At 33.2% G+C, this 19,132-nt stretch overlaps 1 protein-coding gene across 1 annotated transcript in view; it reads left to right on the top strand.

Moving 5' to 3' along the window:
- CEP126 (centrosomal protein 126) overlaps window positions 1–19,132 on the top strand; it is a 124,271-nt gene that overhangs the window by 89,133 nt on the left and 16,006 nt on the right. The window contains exons 5-9 of the mRNA XM_036861077.1: window positions 1,468–1,666; window positions 5,306–7,466; window positions 11,498–11,610; window positions 14,516–14,591; window positions 16,193–16,402. Of these exons, the coding sequence (XP_036716972.1) occupies window positions 1,468–1,666; window positions 5,306–7,466; window positions 11,498–11,610; window positions 14,516–14,591; window positions 16,193–16,402 (2,759 nt within the window). The remainder of the gene's footprint in view (window positions 1–1,467; window positions 1,667–5,305; window positions 7,467–11,497; window positions 11,611–14,515; window positions 14,592–16,192; window positions 16,403–19,132) is intronic.

The raw sequence follows: 19,132 nt of genomic DNA, 5'->3' as shown, positions 1-19,132 counted from the left end.
TCTTTCATCTATCCCTCTTTTTTCCTCTCTTTTGCATTCATCTCCCTCTCTGTATTTGCCTCCAACAAATTTAGATTACCCATCTCCAATTCCTCCTGTTTCTTCTTCCTTTATGATTTCTTCTTCCTTTCCCCCAATGCTTCACTCTTCCTCTCTTTCTACCTCCCCATCTCCTTTTATTCCTATCCATTCCTTCAATCCTCCTCATGAATTGAAAGTAGAGAAGAGAAGAGAAGCAAGTGGAGTAGAGAAGAAAGAAATAGAGAAGAAAAAGCTGACAGACGACAACTTTAAAGGTAAATAAATTTAGTTTATTAGATATTTTGTAGATTTAGCAATATTTCATTTGGGAAGGGTGACTGAAGGGGAAGGAATATGTAAGAGTAGGAAACCTAAAAGCGAGAGAGAGGAACGTATTCTCAGTGTTCAGGAACTTGTGTTAAGTACCTTTTTGCTCTTGTTGATCCCTCTGTGGTCACAAAATTATAGTCAAGAATCTAGTAATCATTGACTTTGACTATTCCAGTCTGTCCAAATAAAGATATATATGGGTATTGGAGATAGATATATGTCACATGTGGCCATGTGTCACCTTCCAAAACATTTGAATTCTCATTGAACTGGGAATAATTCCGATGAATTGGGAATAAATACCCTTGGGATTCACACTACTGGCCCTAATGCAACAGCAGTCAGCTATTTGATATACTTCACCCCCCCAAAAAAAAAATTCTTCCTTTGTTCTTTTCACTTTGTACATATTGAAATGTTACATGCTATAAGTTTCCAGAAGATTCAAAATTCTAAAAGAAGATGATGTCATCCACAATAATTTGGGGATGGCACTTTAATACACTAAAAATAAAGGTACCCCCCTCTGTGGCGTGAAAACCATGCTTATATTTGTGGTACAACTGAAAACAAATATGTACACTCTCCTCCATGCAATAAAATCCAAGCTTCCAAACCTAGTAAAGTTAGATGGAAATTCCTGTCTACCCTAACAAGAAATTTTATTTTCTATCTGCTTGAATCTTCAACCAACTCTATTAGGGTTATAGGGATACCTACCATCCATGACATCAACTCAGAACTAAAGGTATGCAGCATATCATTATCCAGATAGAAATTCTCTTAAAGAACTGAGGACTGACTCTATACATCTACAGGAATTACTTCTATATCTATCCCAAACAATAGATAGAGGAATAGGATTTAATAATCAAAGCCATGAATAATTGGATATTCCTACATGAAGACGGAGTGCTTTATTGGCACTGTAATCTCACATCCATTTTTATTCTACTGTTGACTCTTTGAAATTCCCATTCTAATATGTCTATATATTTCTCCAATATCCTTATATGTGATTATCTGGACACACACACACACACATACATATGAATATGTCATATGTATGCTAACTTTATTTAAATGTACTAAACATTTTTTATGTATGGTTCACAGAGTTATAGATAATTCCTTGCCTTCATCATTGTCAAAAAATGATCACAAGCAACAGAAACATCTCCTATCCAAAATCAATTGTGATAAAGAAATGAAGGAAAACAGCAAGGCAAACTTGACTACTAACAAAGATGCATTCCAGCTTAAACTGGAGGAAACTCGGAAACTCCTAGAAGATCAGCATCTAAGCAGTTTGCAAGTATGAAACTCTAAATACATTATTAATATTTTAATATCTAGCAATAATTCTGTCCCATTTTTGCAGTGTTCTCCACTAAAGAAATGTATACCACTAGCCAAGGGTATGTTTGGATGAATCAGCACAAATTCATCACAGATACTAGTGAAATAAGTTTTTAGTATTTTTTTTAACCTTTTACTCCATTTTTCTCTCTGCTTTTATTCTTATTTTTCCATCTCTCATATTTAGAAAAATATGCTTCATGGATGCTATTTTCTGAAAAACATGAAAGCTATTTGAAAGTATAATGTAATATAAGTAACATTATTAAAGACTGGATTATAAAAAGCAACTTGAAAATTATAATACATATGGACATTAGGTTCTTAATGAAAATATGGCACAATTAGCTAGAAATGGTGTCTCTATTCTGACTCTAATATGGTATTTATTTTGGTTTTTCCCACAAATGAGTATGGAGTTCATACTAAATTTCCTGAAATGTTCATGCACTTTATTTTTTATAAGTAATTACACACAGGTATGAGATTCTTAGTAGGCTGATATCAAGATTAAATTCATAACCTTGGCCTAATTTATCCAATAACTGAGCAATTGTGGCAAGACTAGAAAAGTGAAGCAGGAGACTTCTTCTGGCTATGATGAAGTGCCTTCCTGCCATAAACAACTATAATTCTGAATAAATAATATGAAACAATTATTTTTAGACAGTATAGAACAGGTAGTATAAGATATGATCATGGAAAAAAAGGGAAACAAATGAGGTAAGCCCTATGATCACATAAGCTTTTTACCTGGACATGTCCTCTGGACAAGCCTAAAAAAATTCCACAGGTATTCCAACTACCTGTCAAAAAAAAACCCCAACCCTTTCTTAAAGAAGATTGAAATCTAGACATACAGCATAATGTTCACAACGTCCAACACTCAATCAGAACTTACTAGACATGTGAAAAAGCAGAAACCTATATGGCCCATAACCAGGAGAAAAATTAGCCAATATAACAGACACATAAATGACAGAGATAACAGAATTATCAGGCAAGAATTTAAAATAACTTTTTAAATATTTTCAAGGAATTAAAGAAAAATGAACATAATGAAAATGAAATTTTTGGAAGAACCAAATAGAACTTCTAGATCTGAAAACATATTATCTGAGATTAAAATTACACTGGATGGACTTAACAGAGCAGGCATTACAGACAAAAAGATCAGTGGACCGAAATCATCCAAACTGAAGCACTGGGAGAAAAAAGACGGAAAAATATATAACAAAATGTTAGTGACCTGAGGGACAATATCTAAATCTAACATACATTTAATTTAAATCTCACAAAGGGGAGAGGGAATGTTTAAAGAAAACAGTGGCTGAAAATGTTTCAAACTTGATGAAACTATAAATCCACAAATCAAAGAAGCTCAACAAACTCCAAGAAGGATAAGTGTGCACCCATGTGCATGTGCACACACCCCCCTCACAAAAGCACATGAAAATTAGATTAAGCTAGAGGGGGAAAAAGATGTATTACGTGCAGGTGAACAAAGATAAGATGGACCATACTAATTTCAAGCCAGAAGACAGTGAAACAATATTTTTAAAGTTCTGAGAAAGAAAAAATACAACCAACTTATAATCTATATCTAACTAAAATGTCCTTCTAAGTGTCCTTCTAAAATGAAGGCAAAATAAGCATTTTCAAACAAATATCAGCTGAACACAACTATATTACACCAGTATCTGCACTATAAGAAATTCTCCCAGAAGTTTTTCAGGCAGAATGAAAATGATAACAGATGAAAACTCAGATCTATAGTGACAGAAAACAGATTAGTGGTTGTTAATGGGTAAGTATTGACTACAAAGAAGCAAGAGGGAAATTTCAACAGATGGAAAGGTTCTAAAATATTTCAGTATGATGGTTATGGGTAAATAATTTGTCAAAACCTATTGAACTATACATTTTAAATGAGTGCATTTTATTGTAGATAAGTATATCTCAATAAAGTTGATTTAAAAACTAAAACACAAGGCATGTTAAGTCTAGTACAGTTTATATCAGTAACTTACAAGCAAAACTTGAAGCTGATCATAATGTTTCATTTTTTAGTGTAAGAAAAATTCTGAGGGAAATAATTGTATAATTTAGTGAAATCAGAAGTTGCTGAACTTCTTCTGAGGTGCTTTGGGAAATGAAGCCATCACAGACCTATGCGAAGAGAAATCTTAAAGCCGTGAACATCACACTTAAAGCTAGAAGGACCTTCTAACCCAGATTTCTATATCTCATTAGATACAATCTCAAAGAAATTCATATTAGAGTCATAGAGCTTTTAGGAGCCTCATTATCAAATAATATAACTCAATTCCAAAAACAGGCACTGAAGGAGCTGTGCTTTGATTTTTTCTAGTTAGGTTGAGTGACCATCTCTTTAAAAAGATATCACAGCACTGAAGGATGTGACAGGCAGGGAGTAAATGCTAGTAATAGCAAACTCTTATGAATCATTTTCAAAACATTTCACAATAGTATATCAATAAGCATGAACTATACAAACTAAAATATTTTATCTGTAACTGATTTCATTGGTTTCTCAGTTTATTTGGGGGGCTAGAAAAATAATAAATTTTTGTTTAATACCAAAATGTTTAAATTTTCTAAAATTTGTGTAAAATTTTAAGGGAACTAATTTTCTTTGAGTCCATTTAACTTCTTGACTAGATTAACAATTTAAAGTCTTCTTGAATTTATTTCTACATATGTGATAGAGATTAATGCATTCTAAACATATGTTATATATGTAAGAAATTAGAAATAGTTTTAAACATTGACTATACTTTGAAGTGATCATGAAATTTTATTAAAAACTGATAATTTCCATGAAATTTCATTGAAGTAGTGATGAGAACATGTAAGGAATTCATAGAAATTATTACTGTGCTAAATCTCCAAAAGCGAGTCATTAAAATCAATCCTAAATCCACATTAGAGTTACCTGGGGAATTTAAAAATAATAATAATACCACCAGTACCTGGACCGCATCCAAGTATTCAATCAGCAGGACCTGGCATGTTTTTACAAAGCTTCTTATGTGGTTCTAATATGCAGCCAGAGTTGAGAACTCTATTATACAGACCATGAGATTAACTTTTATAAAAAGATGTAGCCTTACCAATAGGAAGCTCATATTAGAGTCATAGGGCTTTTAGGAGCCTCGTTCAAGTCCAGTGAAGGTTTCAGGAAAAAAATACCATTTGTAAATAACTATTTTTCAGAATTTCACATGCCATTATGAAATCTTCAAGAAACTCTATTCTCTGAATGGAATAGCAATAGCAAAATTATTTTTTAAGCTATAACTATGGCTAGGATAATTGAGTAATTATTAGTACTTTAAGGTGAAGAAATTAAGGCAAACACACTTTATTGTAAGTCTTTGTTGGCTCCCTCTTTTTCACTCTGAGGACTGCTCCAGGGATATAGATTATTTATATACCTATACTGTTTGTAGTCGTACTACTCTATTTTATATGCCAAATAGAATTGGGCTCAGTAACAATGGTGTGTTGAATCATTAATTTTGGCACTTAAAATTTTCTAAGCTATAAGACAATGTTCTTTTTTCTCTTTCAGAAATTTTGTGATGAAGTTAATCAGATAAAAAATTCTGAAACCCTCTCAAGTATAGACAGTCTTGAGGCTGGAGAATGTGAAGAAATATATTTAACACTTAATAAGGAGCCTTCCACATCAATCCAGCAGCAGAATTCTATTTCCCTCAAATCCACAAATCTGCAATCAACTAATCTAAGCTGCTTTGATGAAGATAAGCTGTCATTCTCTAAAACTCAACATATAAATAATTGGCTTATAAATTTAGATGATCCAAACACTCAGGCTGTCACACCTTTCTCAGATACTTTAAGTAAACCTAATGTTCTACCTTCACATAAATGTCTTAATAGTGAAGAACAAAATTCATCTGCTCTGAGTAGAACTGTGGAAAGAGCCACAAATACTGCTAACAATTCAGTAGCCTTTGTATATAGTCCACCCATATTTGTAAAAGATAAAAAAAGCAAAAAGACCTCTGAAACTAGTGCTATGAGGACAACTGACACCACTTCTGGAGCATTCAAAAGGGAGAGACCATTAGTTACTGAGAGCCCAACATTTAAATTCAGCAAAGCCCAGGCCACTCCAGATTCTCCAACCCAAGAAATGGCAACAATTTCAGACCAAGAGAAATATTCTGAATTGACTCAAGAAAATAGAACTACTTCAGTTCCCACTTCATTTGTACCTGTGGCAACACCTTTAGTTTTGCCATCGAATACACAATCAGCTAGGCCTTTACCAAAAAACAGTATACATATAAAAGAAATTGAGCCAGTGCAGTGTTCTGATAAGTTAGGGGAAATGAAAGACATTAAAGATGAAAAGATAAGATATTTTAACTGTAATGAGGAAGAGTTGTCTTTATTTTCAGATAATTTTCAAGCTGGCTTTATACCTTACAACTCTGACTCAAAAGATAAAAAACAGAAAATAGCTGAAGCATCAACATCATTGTATAGTATAATTTCTAATTGTGACTTAGTTGGTCAGCACAAGAAAATGAAATGCAATATTCATGAGAGAAATGGTGTGAGGTTTCTTAAAAGTATTTTAAAGAAAGAATCTAAATACAAACATGATTATTTTAAGGCACTAGTTACAAACCAAGGCTTTAAGTTAGGAAATCAAAAAGCAGCAGATATCAGAGATAGTATTGAATTAACAAAAGAAAAAGGGAAAAGTGCAGAAATTCCAAAGACTATTAAAAAACTGAGATGGTTTGATGAAACTGAAGATACAGAAAAAAATGTTGAAGATAATCACTCACTGAAAAATAGAATAGGAATAACTCAACAGTGGTCTCAACCATTCCACATTCAAACTAAAAGTGTTTCTGCCAGCAACATAACTAGTATTATTCCTGCTTCTTCTGTGAATTCTGCTGATAAGAAAAAGCCCAAGGATGATTTTATCTCTGAAAATGTCACTGCTTTAGGAGGATCTGGAATAGACCACATGCCTTTGAACTGTTTTATACCTTCAGGTTATAACATTGCTAAACAAGCCTGGCCAGACTCAAAAGAAGAGGAAAGTAAACCCCCTGTAAATAGTGGTGGTTCTAAAACTCAGAAAACTAATCCACAAAAGGGTGGAGCAAAAGTAATTAGAAGAACAAGATCTGCTAAAGTCCAATCAGGCTTTATATATACGAACAGAAAAGGCGCTGTTATTCGACCACATTCTGCGAGCAAAGCCAACACATTTTTACAAGCTCAGGGTAAATTAATTGTACCTCATCCTCCTCCTAAGTCTCAGTTAAATATTAGAAGTTGTAAAAATATACAAGTATCTCAGTATCAATCTGTAATGCCTGAAAATTCTCAAAACATCAGTATATGTGACTATGTTAATTCAAAACATGTGCTTCCAACAGAACACAAGTTAAATCAGTGGAATCAAGAAAGTAGTCTTCCACTCTCACATGTTTGTCCTGACTTAATCATTGTGATGCCATCTCTACCATATTGTTCTTCTGAGTGCCAAACTTTAGCAAAAATAAATCATTCAAATGGCAATCAAATGGTTGCCCAGCAAGGCGGGACATTATATTGCACCCAAAGATGTCCAACATATGAAGAAAGTCATTCCTCTGTGACTCTTAAAACTACTAAAGAAGAATTTATTCCCCTGTGGAAAATACAGCATAATATTCTGGGTCAAAATGAAAAGGCCACTGGTAAGAATAAATTTGTATATTTTTATAGGTAAAAAGTACAAGTTTTTAAATTCATGTGAACTTTCTCTTATTGAGATATGGCAATGTGCACCTTATAAGATATTAATATTAAATAATAACAGCTTTATAGAGATAACTTATCACCCTTAATATTGTACCCTTGTCTATCTAGTAGCTATTGCTTTTAAGCGAATGACCCAACCTTTGCTCAACTAAAACTAGAAACTTTTGCCAACCTCCATTTTTTCCATGACTTTTCTTGTTAGTTTAAAAGGGGGAAGACAAAGAATGCGGTTTTATTCTTGTCCCATATCATTCTGTTATTACCCCAATATTACAGTCAAAATTTCTGTCAAAGTAAGCACAGTGAAAAATGTTGTTTAAATTATTCTAAATAGGTGAATAAATGTGATTATAATACTTTTCTTTATTCTTCTTTAAAATGTTTGTTAAATTTAATTGTTATAAGCTAATAATAGGTGTGCCTACCCCTCTCATTCCCTTTCCAAAAGAGTGGCAACCCTACTTTTATCTGTTATGTATGTAAGGTTTCATATGGAGAAGAAATGATAGCATTCCTTTAAACATTTTTGAAAATTAATTCTCTATACTATGCCTTTGCCCTTAGTAGCTGGTTGACTCCTCATGAAGCTACTTTCCTCTAAGGGAATGGACTATAGGCCCATAAATCTTCCTACGAGTAGAAATTAATTGCCTATTCAGAAATAGATAAGACTTGGGAAATATCAGAAAAGCAACTCTTTTCTTCTCCCAAAGGTATGAATAAATATAAAGAGGATATAATGAGGGAGTTAGTTTAAATTTAAACTATTTAAACCCTTCTTCAATTAGACCATGAGATTTTAAGGACAAGGGACTATTTTTGTAATTCTTCACCTTATCCCCAGGTTTTAAGAGTGCCTGGCACTTAGTAGGCACCCAGTCTTTTCTTGAATTGAATGGACACAAGCCATATTAGCAGATGGGAAGCTAAATGCAAAGACCTTAATCTAAACCTAGATTTTTAACTATTATTTCTTTCACTAAAGGTTTTATTTTCTTTTTATCCAGCCACTTCACAATGTAACTTCAGTTTTCACACTCCTTCCAGAAAATGAAAGCATCATGTAGATTTGATATTTTAAAGGAAATTATGGTAAATAAATTATGATGGTTGCCTTTTTTGAATTCCTACTCTGTGCCAGTTATAGTGCTAAGTCCTTTACAATTATTGTCTCATTTAAACCTCACAGCAACCCTGACAAATAAGTATTTTTTAAAACCCCATTTTGCAAAGAAGGAAATAGAATTGCCCAAGGTCAAGAGCTAGGAAATAGCAAAAATGGTACTTTCATTCAAATATCTATGGCTCCAAGTCCTATAGTTTTTCTACTAAAACTATGTAGTAAATATAATTATTAAGTAAACATATATCGGAGTCTGAGCTGATCAGGAAAAATATTAGGAAATATAGTTTCCCAATAGCTCAAGCATAAAAGGGTAACATATGAAAATTATGATCTCCTTCTCTGATAAAAGAAAAAAATATATATATATATAAAATCTAAGAAACCAATATTTTTCTAACATTTAATCAAAGTAGGTAGTAGTTCTTAGGGGTCTTTGTATGAGGAACACTGGAAAATGTAATGAATTTTAACATTTTTTGCCATGTTTTTAAAGAGATAGAAATATTGAAATTGTATATGTCTATACTTATTTTTTGTTCATTGTTTTGCTTTTATTGAAGTATAGTTGATTTATAATATATTAGTTTCAGGTGTACATCATAGTGATTCAATATATTTATAGATTATACTTTATTTAAAGTTATTGAAAATGATGGCTGTATTTTCCTGTGCTGTACAATATATCCTTGTTGCTTATCTATTTTATACATAGTAGTTTGTATCTCTTAATTCCATACCCCTGTCTTGCCTCTCCCCCATTCCCTCTTCCCACTGGTAACCACTAGTTTGTTCTCTACATCTGTGAGTCTGTTTTGTTATATAGATTCATTTGTTTTATTTTTTAGATTCTGCATATAAATGATGACATAGAGTATTTGACTTTCTCTGTCTGGCTTATTTCACTAAGTATAATACTCTCTAGGTCCATCCATGTTATTGCAAATGACAGAATCTCGTTCTTTTTGTGGCTGAGTAATATTCCATTATGCATTGCTTCCATATCCTGGCTATTGTAAATAATGCTGCTATGAACATTGGGGAGCAAGTAGCTTTTCAAATTAGTGTCTTCACTTTCACCAGATATATATCGAGGAGTGAAAGTAGTTTTATTTTTAGTTGTTTGAGGAACCTTCATGCTGTTTTCCATAGTGACTGCACCAATTTACATTCCCACCAACAGTGTATGAGGGTTCCCTTTTCTCCACATCCTCTCCAACATTTGTTATTTGTAGACTTTTCAGTGATAGTCATTCTGACAGGTGTGAGGTGATACTTCATTGTGGATTTGATGTGCATTTCTCTACTAATTCTAAAGTGATGTTGAGCATCTTTTCATATTCCTGTTGGCCATCCATATGTCTTCTTTGGAAAAATATCTGTGCAGGTCTTCGGCTTGGGTTTTTTTTTTTTTTTTTTTTTGGTTGGGTTTTTTGTTTTTGCTGTTGAGTTGTATGAGCTATTTATATATTTTAGATATTAACCCCTTATTGGTCATATGATTTACAAGTATTTTCTCCCATTCATGAGGTTGTCTTTTCATTTTGTTGATGGTTTCCTTTGCTGTGCAAAAGCTTTTAAGTTTAATTGGATTCCATTTGTTTATTTTTGCTCTTATTTCCTTTGCTTTAGGAGACAAAGCCAAAAAAATACTGCAATGATTTCTGTCAAAGAGTGTTATGCCAATGTTTTCTTCTAGGAGTTTCCAGTCCTACATTTAGGTCTTTAATCCATTTTGGTTTTCAATCTTACATTTAGGTCTTTAATCCATTTTGATTTTCAGTCTTACATTTAGGTCTTTAATCCATTTTGATTTTATTTTTGTATACGGTGTTAGAGAATGTTCTAATTTCATTCTTTTACATGTAGCAGTCCAGTTTTCCCAGCACCACTTATGGAAGAGACTGTCTTTTCTCCATCGTACATTCTTGCCTCTTTTGAAGTAGGTTAATAGACCATAAGTGCATGGATTTATTTCTGGGCTCTCTATTCTGTTCCATTGTTCTATGTGTTTGTTTTTGTGCCAGTACCACTCTGTTTTGTTGTATATGTCTATACTTCTTAATTCTGTAATTATACTTGGAAAATCTAATATTAACAGGATTACATCTGTTCACTATTACAGTACTGAACATCTTTGTATGTTCAGTCATTCAAGCTTTTTTTTTTCAAAACTATTTAAATATTAAACATTTCAAGTGAACCCTTTGCTAATACTGGATTATAGTTCAGTGAGCATCTATTCATTTTTTTTTCAACTCTCCTATTTGCTAGGTCACTTTTATTCTCACACTCAGTGTAACCAGAGTTGACAATTGTGGAGGGCATCTTGCCCTCCATTAGCATATCCAGAACTCTCCAGCAAAACTCTCAGTAAAAACTCTATTCCCATGAATAGAGTTAGAACCTCTACTGTTCCTCCAAGATAACTTTGTTTACTGTATGCAGTATATGACCATCTACCTTGCAAACTGACAAAGATGCCAGTGTCAATCATATATTACCATAGTAAAGTTTAAATTTCTAATTTTTAGATAATAAATTTAAACTGGAATTTTAATATGTTCTTCCTGTGCAGCAGTGATTTATTCTGGTGCTCTACCACCACCTTTAGAGGTCACTGCTCTAAACTATAAACCCCTCAAAAACAGAGATTTTGTTCAATTCTTTATTGTAACTGTGCCATGCACAGTACATAAAAGAGAAGCTCAATAGAAGTTTGCCAACTGAATGAAAGAAACAGGGTTTTCTGTGATGTTTGAAGGTAACTTGGAAGTTTACAGTGGGTATATACTGTCTACTAAACATGTGTAAATTTTGACATTGTCCTGGCATTTGTTTAAGATTCTACTGTTACAAGAAGAAAACAGATTGTTGAAAATAAGCACAGAAGTCTTTTAGAGCAAAAAAGACAAAACCCTGGATCTGTAGGACAGAAGTACAGTGAGCAGATGAATGTAAGTAGAGTGTTAGTAAAAATCTTTATTCAATAGAGAAAAATTGCTTGGAAAACAGAATATTCTTACAGGATTGTGCTTTTCCTGTAAACTGTGCACCACAACATAAATGATATAGCCAAAGCCATTGTGAAGCAGCCCAGACTCTATTCTAGGGGCTTACTGCACTAAGTACTAATACACTATATTCTAGTTAGCCTAAATGATCAGTTACTAATGAACATTTTAAACTAACTTTAAGAAATCACATTATTTTACTTGTTATTATTTATACTCAACTCTGGGAAAACTGAGGTTATTAGCAACAAAGTTATTTAAATATACATTAAAAAATGAAAAAAAAGAAAAGTAAATTAGAGCCATGGAAACAGGAAGCAAGTATGCTTATCATGAAGACTAATATAGTTCCGTGTGTTTAAATATCCTGTTGGTATCTAAGCTTCCTGGAAGACATGGCAAGAAGGAAAATAAGGTGTTGCATAGTTGTCAGGGGATATCAATAATGATTTCGTATGAGGTATACTGTATTATAAGGCATTTTCCATTGAGAATCCTCTATAGGGGACCTTGAAGTTCATAATAGATATATCCCTATTAACAGTCAACAACAAATAAATAAGGAGTTTCATGTGCTGTTTGAAATAGAGATCTTCAATAAAGGTCAAAATCATAATAATGTTGATTTAAAAATTAGTGGATGTAATTCTGTGAGAGCTAAGTAAATGTGACCTAAATATGACATTTTCTAGAGGTCTAGCATGATCCAAGGGTTGAATTTAAAATATTAAAAAATCTTGGGGACTTTCCTGGTGGCACAGTGGTTAGGAATCCACCTGCCAATGCAGGGGACACGGGTTCAAGCCCTGGTCTGGGAAGATCTCACATGCCGCAGAGCAACTCAGCCTGTGCGCCACAACTACTGAGCCTGCGCTCTAGAGCCTGTGAGCCACAACTACTGAGGCTGCGTGCTGCAACTACTGAAGCCCGCACACCTAGATCCCATGCTGTGCAACAAGAGAAGCCACTGCAATAAGAAGCCCACTCACCGCAATGAAGAGAAACCCCAGCTCAACGCAACTAGAGAAAGCCTGCAGGCAACAATGAAGACCCAATGCAGCCATAAATAAATAAATAAATAAATAAATAAATAAATAAAATTTACAAATATTAAAAAATCTAGATGGATGAGTGAATAGCATTTCACTTAAAGTTTCTACCTTAAATACCACTTCTGATTTTTAATAGAACTGGAAATAGAGTGTTTTATGAAGAATTTATACTCCACGTCAAAGGTTGAGGGTCCTATTATTTGTATACTGTAGAAACTATTGATTTTTATATGGATGATTATTAATATGAAGAATTATCAACAATGATTTCATTTTATCAGCAAAACAAGTCATTTAGTTTTTTATTTATGTAATTATAGTTGTCTCATTACCAATATATTTTTACTGTTTAATAACAAACTTAATTACAAACATAACTTACTGATTACAAATAGAATAATGCCTAAGTCCTTCCTTTTTAATTTCCATGTTGTCCACATCAAACATCTCAAAATCTATAAAGTGAACAAATTTTATCTTTATTTTTTCTTTATTTTTATTAATGTATATTAAATTTAAAAGTAATGTGTAGTTGTTATAACAAAAATTGAACAAATTAAATTTTAAATGCCATTATTAGTGCCCTTTCTAAATTCATCTTTATTTTTCTGTGTCTTATTCTGTTCTTCTGTGTCTTGCTCCTTTGCATACTATCTTGCTGTCTTTAGAGTCCATTTCTATTCTTTCCAGAAGCTTCACTTCCACTTTCACATAATACACATCTTCCACTCACACACCACTTATACATCTACCAAAGTCTTGTTAGCTTTAAAATAGGTCAGTGTTCCTGAATCAAAACAAAGTTTTGAAGTTTATTTTTTTTCATCCTTGTTGTTTTGTTTTGATATTTGGTTTTGGGTTGGGTTTGATTTTGTTTTTACTCAAGAGCTTAAACAAGCATTCAGTTACTATAGCACCGGCCCTGTCACCTTGTATTAGGAAATATATTTTATCACAATGGATTTTTTCCCAGACACTACTTCTATGTGGAGAGAATCTAAAAGAGGTCAGTGAAAGACGGGTAAAGCACAATTGCCACTTTGTGCCAGGGTCTCAGTCCAGGTTGTCTCAAGTCTATAATGGAGTTTAGGCAAGGCTGTGAGAGCTATCGAAGCAGAGCTGTTGAAACCTGCATCGGTTACTCTTCAAATTAGACTGAACAAAAGCTAGGTATAGTCATAGCCAGGCAATTTTATCTAAGAGAAACAGTCATTTCTTAAGAGTGGAACAGAATGGGGGTAAAGAATCAAAGTAGACCATATCCAAGGAAGGAGAGTTGGTATCAGAGTGTTGAATGGGAGTGCTAATTGCCAGTGCTCTGATATTTTTCATTTCCCAGTACTGTGCAACATCGAGGCAGCTATTTCTGTTTTAAGTTCTGTCATCTAAGACACTTACCTGTCCTTGGCATTAGACATAATCAGAGGCTTTTGGCTACTATCGATAATTGTGACTTACCCTTACAAGGATAAACCAGCCTTAAGGTAATTTTTTACCTTTCCTTTAGTTAGCACTTCTGATTGCCACCCAACTTACTTCCTTCTTTCAAATGTCCAAGACAATATTGCAATCTGAAAATTTAGCAAAATCTACATAAAACATTTTTCTAATCTTTAGGCATCATAGAAAGGTCTTATTCCAGTAATTCTTGATTTCTGCTCCAAAAAAAAAGAAAATATATATTATATGAACAGTGACAGCTGAAAATATAAACAGCAAGTAAAAGTCTGTTAAGTCAGTATATCATTAATTTTAAATATGGAATTATATTCTGATTCAATATTCTATTTTTATAGAATTTTGGACAAAGTGTCCAGCTAAGTTCAAGTGAGCCAAAACAAACCACAAGGGCTACTTCTAATATTGAAGAAGGTATGTTTTAGTTTAAACATTTTCCTCTTAGCTTTGTTCCCAATGATTTCTTTTTTGTTGTTCTTATACATATTTTCCCAAGTACTTAAATGTTACATGACTGTTAAACTACCATTTGGGGACCTGAGTTCTCCTCACCCTGCACATTTAGATTGTTGGCAGTTTTTTAATTTATTCTAAATAGTAATGTACTGAACATCTATCTACATCGTTTTTTCAGACTTTTCAATTATTTCCATATTTAGATTCCCAGAATTAAAATTACAGTACTTGGCATTAATTGGCACCCAATTAATATTTGTTGAATGAAACTCTGCATTAAATGGGTACTGGATCAAAGGAAATAAACATTGTTAGAGGTTTTTATACATATTCCTATAGCATTTTCCTGAAAAGTATTATCATTCAAAATTCTTCTGGGGTGTATGCCAACTTGAGGTAGAATCACTTCTATTATTTACTTATAAGACAGACAAAGAAATGGTATATAATTAGTTTTTATTTGTACATCTTTTATTAATAATAGGCTTAATTGTTTATGTATATTTATTTTGGTGAATTATTTCTTCATATTCTTTTTCCCTGTAAATATTGGAGTTTTAGTATTTTCTTAATCATTTCTGCGAACTCTAAATATCAAGGATTCTGATCCTTATGTTAGTTACAAATGTTTTTACCACCTTACTATGTGCATTTTATTCCACTTATGTTTTATTTTTACATATAGAAGTCTTACTTTACATTTTTTCATTCAATAAATAATTATTGAGAGCCAATTTCCTGCCTGCAACTAAATATTTTGGATATACAATAATTAACAAAACATACAAAAGTCTTGGCCTTCAGAATTTAAAATCTATTAGGTAAGACTGACCTTAAATAAACATGTTTTTAGTCTTTTCTTAGTGATTTGTCCATTACTCAAAGAAATTTCCCAATGCAGAAAATTAGAAATGTTTCTTTTCCTCTAGATTATTTTAATGGTTTGATTCATTAAATTTAATTCTTTAATGTCTTTGGAATTTGTTTAAATAGATGATGTGAAGTGATAGTCCAAATTGATTATTTTATAAACAACAAACTAATTTATTGAGTCATCTTTCCCTTCTCTCACGTCTTTGATACTTCTTCAATCATATGTTCTTTTATTGAATTTGGTCAGTTTCTAGGCTTTCAGTTCTGTTCAGCTGATCATCTAATTTTCTAAAATTTCCATAAGTTCCTTTTCTCTTACTCTTATTTATAACTCATCATAATTGCTATTATAAAGACAATCTACTTCACCTTCTCCTTGAACTACCAATGAATAACAAAAGCAAAACAGAAATAATCTACATATACATAATGTATTTTTTTCCTTAGTTCAGGTAACACTCTAGAAATTACCTCACTGCCATCATTTTGAGTATTTTTTTTAAATTAGAGATGGGAAAACGCTAGCTATAGAAGATCCTGGTAAATAAAATGCAAAGTAACAAAAGATTTACTAGGTTTCTGTTTGTGAAATGAATACATACGGACATATGTCAGTTAAGTATGTATAAGGGCTAATCCCAAAGACAAAAAGGGATCAAAGAATAGTTAATGTAAAGTTTCTATAGTTTCAGGCAGTACTTCTGAATTTTTGATGGCTGAAAACCTAGTGAAAGCTTCAGTTCCTGAGGATGAAATTCTAACTGTCATGAATAGCAAGCAGCTACAGAAATCAAATCTGACTTTAAATAAAACCCAGCAATTTAACATCTGTGCACTATCAGCTGAAGAACAAAAGATCCTACAGTCCCTTAATCATCTCAATGCAAGATTACACTGTAAGTATGGAAGAACACCTTTTGTAAGAAATGTTGAATTTTATACTTAGACAATTTTAATTTAAAATTTAATTTAAAAGTTGAAAATAAAAATACAAAATGTATCCAGATTATCACCTACTTGAATCAAGTATATAACAAAAATTTATTTGAATATACCATACTATTTCAGGTATACTGTACTCATTTCATTTATGCTGATGCCAATTTGATTGGCAGGCTTAACAGTCTTTTGGGAATGTATGAATAGACTTCATTTCAGCAGTGTGACAGGCTATCTGTACTGACCATCCATCAAAAACAACCATAAATTCAGGATTAAGTACTTTAAAAATCTTAAATATAGCAATGAGCTATAAGAAATTCTTAAGACCAGGAAGTAAATATAAATAAGAACCTAGAATGATAAGGAGAGTGCTGCTGCTAGCTTTTCTCTTGAGAACATTTAACCCACAGAGTGAAATTGAGCTTTGCTTTTCATGGCCTCACAGAAAAATGGGAACAGAAGACAAAATCCATGGCCTACTTAAGATGAGTAGTCTTGTAGAAGATCCTCCTACCCTAAAGTTGGGCCTCCCAAAGAGCTACGTCTTATACAGACTTACACTGCCAGAGAAACAGAGAGAGGGGTTAAAAAAAAAAAAGCTTACATAACTTAAGTTTCAGTATTAAGCAGATGAGGGGAGAAGACATGCAAGCTTTTTTCACCTCTCTGTATGTCTGTGTAGGATGTAACTCTTTAAGAGGTTTTGTCAACAGCAGTCTCTTACTAAAGGAAATTCTAAAGAATGTACTTTAGCAAACCAAAAGTAATCTCAGATGGACAGTCTGAGAGGGTAAATTTGAACATTGTATAAAACAATAAATGTAATTTAAAAGTAGTATGTTGTTCAAAGAGAAAACAATTTAAATACCTATCAAAAATAATACATAAGTTGGAGAACATAAATGGTGTTAAAGTGTGCTAGGATTCTTGTATTATTAAGGAATTGAGTAAAGATATAGGTTAACTTTAGATGTTGATAAATGAAGCATGTCTATGGTAATTACTAAGGTCACAACTAAAGAGTCAGAAATAGAGTATACAAATTCCAGACTCTTAGAGAAAGAAAGTGACATGCAAAAGAAAAAAATCAAATCATACCAAATTAACACAGGAAAGGAGATAAAAATAATCATAGAAGAGATAGGACAAAAGGACACATACAAATACTATACTATAAGATGGTGTATACAAATGTATATAATAAATGTAAAAATATATGTGTATTTTCATATATACAGTATTCATATATAATGCATATATATAAATAAACGTGTATTTACTGTGTGTGTGTATATATTCCATGTCTGCCTAAAATGTAGAAAATTGGAATATAGCAATCACACACTAAGAATAAGAAAAAGCAGATAAACAACAAAAGTATAGGTTTTCTTAAACCCATTATAGAGCTGAGGTTCCAGCACAACCAAGTAGCCTGACATCCAAGGAAAGACAGGAACTTCCAAGGAGAGACATGACATGACAATTGGCTCACCTGTGTCTGAATATGGGAGAAAAAAATGCCAGGTTCCATACAAGCTGATATTAGGAATTATTCATAAATTTTTAGCAAATTGCTAAAGGATAGATGTGAACTATTGTGAGAACATAAAACCCCCAGGAGCCTAGACACTCTTCTTGTTCACACCACTCACAGATTCTTCTTTATGAACCTACACTGTGTGTTCATGAGAAAAAGAGGGGGCAGAACAGGAAACCAGAGAAATCCTCTCTCAGTGGTGCAGGCTTGGAAAAGGGGAGCAGCCACCACTGTAGGAATGGTATGAAGCCCCATGCAGAACCTTCTCTCCTACAGAATAAAGGTCATAAAGTACCGGGACAGAGGCAGCAAACTTCGTTGATTGCCCCCAGGGCACAAATGAAGACTTACTCTGGGTAGGGGAAAGGTAAAAGAAGTAAGCTTCTACTTCTGGAGAAGGGGGAAGAAAGAGGCATGGGCCCAGATTATTAGAGGTATCCTGTTATAGGAGGAGGGACACAAAATTGTCTTGCGCAAAACCTGCCAAAGATACAAGGCAAAGTTGACTGCCATGGGAAGGAGGAGCAGGATGACTAAGAAGGCATAGAGGACATGCCTAAGACTGAGCCTCGACCAGGACAACAGAAAACTCCCCCTACTCCCCGACCACAAGGCCAGCAAGTACCAAAACACAAGCAATAGAAATCAGCTGGAGAAAGGCAAGGGCATAGAGAGAATCTAGTGGTATTGTGTAGACACACAGGAAGGCCAAAAGCTGAAAGTAGAGCAGGAAAATTGAAGGAAAAAAAACCTCCATGACTCCTGCAGAAGCACAAAATAACACTAGAGGAATTTGAAACCATTGGGGTACTGAAGGTAACCATAGCAACAATAAAACCCAAACCTAGCTCAATTCCTAAGTTGATTAACTACACACAGACACACACACACAGAGACACAGATACACACACACACACACATACATACACACACCAATTGCCTAACAGAAAAGACATGCCCATTTCCAGGCACAAACACTATTTACCTCAGTATCCACTATTCTAAACAAGAAGTCCAACATTCAATCAAAACTTACAAGACACAAAGAAGCAAGGAAAAAACTCTGTCAAGGGACAAAGCAATTAACAGATTGAGACACAGAGATGACCCAGATGTTGGAACTATCAGATAGGTAATTTTAAATAAC

This window comes from Balaenoptera musculus, chromosome 8, assembly GCF_009873245.2.
Source record: "Balaenoptera musculus isolate JJ_BM4_2016_0621 chromosome 8, mBalMus1.pri.v3, whole genome shotgun sequence".
Lineage (NCBI taxonomy): Eukaryota > Metazoa > Chordata > Mammalia > Artiodactyla > Balaenopteridae > Balaenoptera > Balaenoptera musculus.
The sequence above is the reverse complement of the archived record's forward strand: the minus strand, read 5'-3'. Positions and strand labels throughout refer to the sequence as shown.